At 47.7% G+C, this 7,500-nt stretch overlaps 1 protein-coding gene across 7 annotated transcripts in view; it reads left to right on the top strand.

Annotated features, from left to right (window-relative positions):
- The window catches only part of LOC143277426 (neogenin-like), a 64,359-nt gene that overhangs the window by 3,652 nt on the left and 53,207 nt on the right, over nucleotides 1-7,500 (top strand). For all 7 annotated transcript variants that reach the window (XM_076582235.1, XM_076582236.1, XM_076582234.1 and 4 more), the window contains 3 exons: nucleotides 948-1,253; nucleotides 2,648-2,991; nucleotides 5,674-5,824. In XM_076582235.1, the coding sequence (XP_076438350.1) occupies nucleotides 948-1,253; nucleotides 2,648-2,991; nucleotides 5,674-5,824 (801 nt within the window). The remainder of the gene's footprint in view (nucleotides 1-947; nucleotides 1,254-2,647; nucleotides 2,992-5,673; nucleotides 5,825-7,500) is intronic.

Below are 7,500 nucleotides of genomic sequence, written 5' to 3'. Positions count from 1 at the left end.
GAGCCTTCCGCTTGCAATATTTTGATGATGGTAATTGGGGTGAAACGCTGTTAACGTCGTCTCTTTCGCCGTTCGTATGGAGAGAGTTAAACGAAGTTTTTAGTCAGTGTGTTTTGCAGTCAGTGTGTTGAGGCAGATGAGAAATGTCATGTTGCATGTAATCGGCCTTTAGTCACCAATAAAAACGCCGCGAAACGACCCCGGCATAACTTGAACCCGAACCGACGCTTATCGTCCGAACCCGCCATGTTTTTTTGCCGTTTACCTTTTAGTCCTGGTTTGCGGGGGCCAAAAACTGAAAGAGAGGCTCTCTGATTGATACAAACCTAGTCGTGGCTGAATGAAATTGTCATCAGGACCAACGCCTCGACCACCTGACATCACCCTTCAGTCATGGATAAGACCACAGCCAGGAACAACTTGAAATTAACAAACAATGAGGCCAGGAGATGAAATGATTAACAAATAGTAAAGAGTGGTAACTCTCTGCATTCACAAGGTACACAACTTCAAGTCAGCGCTGCTGACGCTTCCGATTCTTACAGGACTGCCTATTTCCTTTCTTCTTAGAGAGATGGATAATGGAGGAATCCTTTGGGTCCTGAGGTATCTTCTCCTGATTCCACACTTTGTGGTAGAGCTCGGTGAGATTGACGATCAACTGTGGGCCTCTTGCAGTATGTATTTTTTTTCAGTGCCAGTAAAATGCAATGATACAACTCAACACAAATATAAACACAACGCCGACAACGCAACACGACGTCAAAACACAACACAAAAAGCACAAATTCAAATGACAGGATGCAATGTTTGGCAACGCAAGTTATAGTATTAGTTGTTGGGGTTTTTTGGTGGTGGTGTTTGTTTTGTTATTGTTGTTGTTTTACGATTCGAAACTAGATATATACAAACGTGTTTCTTCTATTCTTCTGGTTGCTCGCTTTCAGAGTCGGCCAAACTGCCCCCAGCACCAAGGAAGCTGCGCGCGCGCGCCATCTCCCCGCACGTGATCAAACTAAGATGGCGGGACCCCTCCAAGAACAAAGGGAGAGCAACGAGGTTCTACTCGGTCCGCTACAGCGCAGTGGGGGGCGGTGAGGAGGAGGACTTTGATTTCCTGCAGAGCGCGGACTCCCGGGTGAGGGTGAGCAAGCTGCACCCAAACACTACCTACCGTTTCTCCGTCAGGACCGTGGCCGGCAAGAAGGGAAGTCCCTGGAGCCACAGCGTCAAGGCCACCACGGCCCCCATCGGTGAGTCTGTGTGCCCAGTGTGTTCCTTTCTGTCTGAGGGAGTCCTTGGTTTCTCCATTGCAATGGGAAATCATTTACAGCTTAGTCTTTTGTGAAGGACTATGACTCTCAAACAAGGAGGCAAAATTGCACTGGCTCTTAGTGCTGCAGCCTTGTGGGCTAGTTGGCCTTTGGGAACCATCCCAACGCCGACTGTCCTAAAACCCTCTTGGCTGAGAGAGTGGGGATGTAACTTTGGCAAGTCACTCTCCACTATAAATCAAATTCTAGCCCAAATAGTCGGAACAGCAGTTGCCTCCTCTGCTGTTCTGATGGTCATAGTCGGAGTGGAGTGATGGCCTAGAGGTAACGCGTCCGCCTAGGAAGCGAGAGAATCGGAGCGCGCTGGTTCGAATCACGGCTCAGCCGCCGATATTTTCTCCCCCTCCACTTGACCTTGAGTGGTGGTCTGGACGCTAGTCATTCGGATGAGACGATAAACCGAGGTCCCGTGTGCAGCATGCACTTAGCGCACGTAAAAGAACCCACGGCAACAAAAGAGTTGTTCCTGGCAAAATTCTGTAGAAAAATCCACTTGGATAGGAAGAACAAATAAAACTGCACGCAGGAAAAATACAAAAAAATGGGTGGCACTCTCAGTGTAGCGACGCACTCTCCCTGGGGAGAGCAGCCCGAATTTCACACAGAGAAATCTGTTGTGATAAAACGAAATACAAAATACAAATACAAAATACATGACTGACTATCATATATATAGTATAAGGACTGCGGGTACTGGTTCAACCCGATCTGGGACTCCAAATTGCCCCAGGTCCCTTATGTACATATTTGTATTTTGTATTTGTATTTGTATTTCTTTTTTTATCACAACAGATTTCTCTGTGTGAAATTCGGGCTGCTCTCTCCCCTGGGAGAGCGCGTCGCTACACTACAGCGCCACCGTTTTTTTTTTCTTTTCTTTTTTTTTCCTGCGTGCAGTTTTTTTAATGTTTTTCCTATGGAAGTGGATTTTTCTGCAGAATTTTGCCAGGAACAACCCTTTTGTTGCCGTGGGTTCTTTTACGTGCGCTAAGTGCATGCTTTTCCTCCACGAAAATCCGACGAGAATTGGTCTGCAAACCCTCCTTAATGACTAAATCACTGACAACTGATTTCCATTTGGATGAATAGAGAGTATAGTATTATAATATATTGAATAAATGACGATATGAATGACTGACTGAATAAACTACTAGATGATTGAAAGTACTGACTACATGAATGACAACAACAAAAAAAAGAAGCAAAAAGTAAACTCACTAAAATAAATAAATAAACAAGCAAAACGCTTCCACACCCTCCCTTCACCACATACCACACCCCTCCCTTACCATGTCTTCACCCCCCCCCCCCAGAACACGGAGTGGTGACCAGACTCAAAGCCACGCCCCTCTCCTCCGAGGCGGTGCGGTTGTCATGGAAACTGCCCAAGCTGACCAATGAGACGGTGGCCTACGCCGTGCTGTGGGCGGAGCACGAGGCGAGTGATAACAAGGAGGAGCGCACGGCGGTGGTAGCCAATGGCAGCACGTCTTTCACGCTGGAGAAGCTACGGCCGCACAGGTTATACAGCTTCCGGGTGCAGTCGATGCTGGTTGGAGGCCCGGGAGGGAGCACAGAGAAGGTGTTGGCCCGCCCCTTTTCTGACAAGCCCTCCAAGGCGCCTCGCAACGTGGTACTGAAACATTCCAATGAGTCGGTGAGTTAAGTGGTGTGGTGTGGTGTGATCTGTGTGTGTGGTGGTGGTGGTGGTGGTGGTGATGGTGGTGTGTGTGTGTGTGTGTGTGTGTGTGTGTGTGTGTGTGATAGAGACAGAAATATAACGAGAGATAGTATATATATATATATATATATATATATATATATGTGTGTGTGTGTGTGTGTGTGTGTGTGTGTGATAGATACAGAAATATAATGATAGTATATATATATATATATATATGTGTGTGTGTGTGATAGAGACAGAAATATAATGAGGGATAGTATATATATATATATATATGTGTATATGTGTGTGTGTGTGTGTGTGTGTGTGTGTGTGTGTGTGGAGACAGAGACAGACACAGAGAGAGAGAGAGAGAGATTCAGATGATTTATTCATAACAAGGTTATTGATCATCATAAACAGGGTGCTAAACACCCGAACATCCTGCCCCCTCACATACATACATTACAGTGTGTCAGGGGGGTGGGGGGGGATGTATGTGTGTGTTGTAATCTAATTCAATTTAAGAGAGAGAGAGAAAAAGAGAGTAGGGTAAACGGGACAAACGGTCAAACTCTCAAGACACCATTGAGGAGGGTGGCGGCACGATGGCACAGTCACAGTGTAGGCATAACGGGAATAGGCAAATCGGACCTGCTTCACGGTAACCGTCAGGGGCAGTATTCAAGACAAAATTCATTTTGCCATGAGGCAAGTTGTCTTTGACATGGTTGGGACCAGCGGGTACAGTTTACCTTGAAGGATAAGTTATCTTCCTATTCCAAGACACAGTGGTTCCCCCAGACAGCTAACCCATGGTTTTGGGGGGTTTTTTAATCCCGGGAATCCATGCTCTCAGTTTCACTTCTCATCGCACCACAGCTCAGAACATTGTCGAGAGAGTTCGCAAAACACGTGCTGTCCGTAAAGCACGCATGTTTCCCTTAAAAAAAAGAAGAAAAAAAAAAAAAGAAAGAAAAGTGCTGCGAAAGGATCTGTCATATTTACCTCTGCTCCGTGGGCAGTCACACTTGGCAGGGTAGTGAGGGTAAATTGCCTTTGGGTTTGTAGACATGCGGGTAGACTCTTGTGTTCATGAATACTGGATATTGCTTACCCTCGGGCAGTTTGCCTTGCCTCAGGCAGATTTACCCGCAGGTACACATTTACCATCAGGCACGATGTTCTCTTGAATACGGCCCCAGAACAGCAGTACAGAGGAGGCAAATGCTGTCTCGGTTGGAATATTTTGAGTCACAGTCCTTCACTAAAGACTATGTATGATACTCAGTCGTGTCATCTATAACCATCAAGAACAGCAGAGGAGGTAACTGCTGTCCCAGCTATCTGGGTTAGAATCTGATTATAGCGGAGAGCATCTTGCCCAAGTTACATCCCCACTCTCTCGGCCGAGAGGGTTTTAGGACAGTCGGCGTTGGGATGGGGTTCCCAAAAGGCCAACTAGACTCTCAAGGCTGCAGCACTAAGAACCAGTGCAATCTTGCCTTCTAGCAGTCATAGTTCTTTAACAAAGGACTAAGCTGTAAATGACTTCCCATTGCAGTGGAGAAACCATTGATGACACAGCTCTCACTTTGCTGTTGGCTCAGCTGTAAGCTTATGTCAGTCTGTGATATAAGCTTATAAAAGAACGAGTAAGGCTACTGATGACTATGCTGTAAGCAACTTCCCATTGCAGTGAAGAATTTCAGTTTCAGTTTCTCAAGGAGGCGTCACTGTGTTCGGACAAATCCATATACGCTGCACCACATCTGCTAGGCAGATGCCTGACAGCAGCATAACCCAACGCGCTATTCAGGCCTTGATTGCATGCTTATATTATATAGTCCGTGATGGTGTGGGTTCGAATCCCACTCTCAACCTTTCTCCCAAGTTTGACTGGAAAATCAATCAAAACTGAGCGTCCAGTCTTTCGGATGAGACGATAAACCGAGGTCCCGTGTGCAGCACGTGCTTGGCGCACTGAAAAGAACCCATGGCAACGAGATTGCTGTCCTCTGGCAAAATTATGCAGTGGAGGAACGAGTGAAAGTCACAGCTGGCATTTGTTTTGTATTTGTATTTCTTTTTATCACAACAGATTTCTCTGTGTGAAATTCGGGCTGCTCTCCCCAGGGAGAGCGCGTCGCTACACTACAGCGCCACCCTTTTTTTCTTCTTCTTCTTTTTTCTTTTTTTATCTTTTCCTGTGTGCAGTTTTATTTGTTTTTCCTATCGAAGTGGAATTTTCTATAGAATTTTGCCAGGAACAACCCTTTTGTTAATGTGGGTTCTTTTACGTACGCTAAGTAGATGCTAGCACACGGGGCCTCGGTTTATCGTCTCATCCGAATGACTAGCATCCAAACCACCCACCACTCAAGGTCTAGTGGAGGGGGAGAAAATATCCGGGCGGCTGAGCCGTGATTCGAACCAGTGCACTGAGATTTCCTCACTTCCTAGGCGGGCGCGTTACCTCTAGGCCATCACTCCACTCCGTCTTTGTCACGTGCAGGGGAGGTGCTGCCCTTCTCTGTGTATGTCTGTGTATGTGTCCCCCTCAGCAAAGACACTCTTCTGTCAGTTGATTCCACTGTCTGCGGTCTTCGTCTGTGTGTACTTTGTCTACGCGTTACCTCTAGGCCATCACTCCACTTCTTCCTGTTTGCCGAGCAGCACGTGCTGGTGAAGTGGAGGCCCCCAGCGCTCCGTCAGAGGAACGGGGTCCTGAAGGGTTACAAGGTCCAGTACAGGAGGAAGGGCAGTCGGCGTGGGGACGTGTGTTCGATTCTCACCTCACCTGGTGACACGCACTACCTCCTGACAGGTGTGTGTGTGTGTGTGTGGGTGTGTGGTGTGTGTGTGTGTGTGTGTGTGTGTGAGAGAGAGAGAGAGAGGGAGAGATAGGGTGTGGGTTGGTGTCGGGGAGGTGTGTGTGTGTGTGAGTGCGTTCATTATGTGTGTGTGTGTGGGGGGGGGGGGGGGGTCGGGGGTTAGTGTGGGGGGAAGCGTGTGTTTGTGTGTGTGTGTGTGTGTGTGTGTGAGGGTGTGGCTTGGTGTGGGAGGTGTGTGTGTGGGTGTGGGTGTGTGTTGGTGTGGGGGAGGTGTGTGTGTGTGTGTGAGAGAGAGAGAGAGAGATAGGGTGTGGGTTGGTGTCGGGGAGGTGTGTGTGTGGGTGGGTGTGGGTGTGTGTTGGTGTGGGGGAGGTGTGTGTGTGAGAGAGAGAGAGAGAGAGGGTGTGGGTTGGTGTCGGGGAGGTGTGTGTGTGTGTGTGTGTGCGTTCATTGTGTGTGTGTGGGGGGGGGGGGGGGCAGGGTTGGTGTGGGGAAGGTGTGTGTGTGTGTGTGAGAGAGAGAGAGAGATAGGATGTGGGTTGGTGTCGGGGAGGTGTGTGTGTGAGTGCGTTCATTATGTGTGTGTGTGAGGTGGGGGGGTTGTGTGGGGGAGGCGTGTGTGCGTGTGTGTGTGTGTGTGTGTGTGTGTGTGTGTGAGGGTGTGGCTTGGTGTGGGAGGTGTGTGTGTGTGTGTGTGTGTGTGTGTGTGTGCATGAGTTCATTATGTGTATGTGTGTGAAGGTGTGGGTTGGTGTGGAGGAGGCGTGTGTGTGTGTGTGTGTGTGTGTGTGTGTGTGTGTGTGTGTGTGCGCGTGCGTTCATTATGTGTGTAAGTGTGTGCGTTCATTGTGTGTGTGTGTGTGTGTGTGTGTACGCGCGCTTTCATTTTGTTTGTGTGTGTGTGTATGTGTGTGTGCATGCGTTCATTATGTGTGTGTGTGTGTGTGTGTGTGTGTGTGTGTGTGTGTGTGTGTGTTAGGCTGTGTGCTTGTATGTAAGCGTGCGTACGCTAGTGTGTGTGTGTGTGTGTGTGTGTGTGTGTGTCCATGCGTTCGCCCGTGTGCACGTGTATGTGTTCTTGTTGCCTGTGTGTGTGTGTACTCCCAATGTATAGCAGACTCGTATACTGTCTGATACTACTTTTGATCACAACAGATTTCTCTGTGTGAAATCCATCTGCGATCATCAAGGATGAGCGCGTCGCCACAGTCCAGTGCCACACACTACGACTTCTTTTGTTTGTTTGTTTGTTTGTTTTTCTCTCTGCAAGTGTATGTGTGTTTTACTACCGAATTTTGCCTGGGACAACTACCTTGTTGTCGTGGGTTCGTTTACGTGTACTAAATGCATGCTACACCTTGGGTTATCGTATCATCCGATTGACTAGCGTACAGACCACCACTAAAGGTCCAGAGGAGGGGGAGTGATGTTAGTAGTAGTAGTAGTAGTAGTAGTAGCAGCAGCAGCAGTAGTAGTATTGTTGTTGTTCTTGTTCTTGTTACTTTGGTTTGTTGCTATTGTTGTTGTTATTGTCGGTGTTTTTGTTGTTTGTTAATGCTGTTGTTAGTGTTATTGTTCTTCTCTTTGTGTTTGTTGTGCTTGTTGTTAGTGTTGTTGTTGTTGTTGTGCTTGTTGTTAGTGTTGTTGTTGTTGTTGTTAGTGTTGCTGT

This window comes from Babylonia areolata, chromosome 34, assembly GCF_041734735.1.
Source record: "Babylonia areolata isolate BAREFJ2019XMU chromosome 34, ASM4173473v1, whole genome shotgun sequence".
Lineage (NCBI taxonomy): Eukaryota > Metazoa > Mollusca > Gastropoda > Neogastropoda > Buccinidae > Babylonia > Babylonia areolata.
This window is presented reverse-complemented; position numbering and strand designations above follow the sequence as displayed.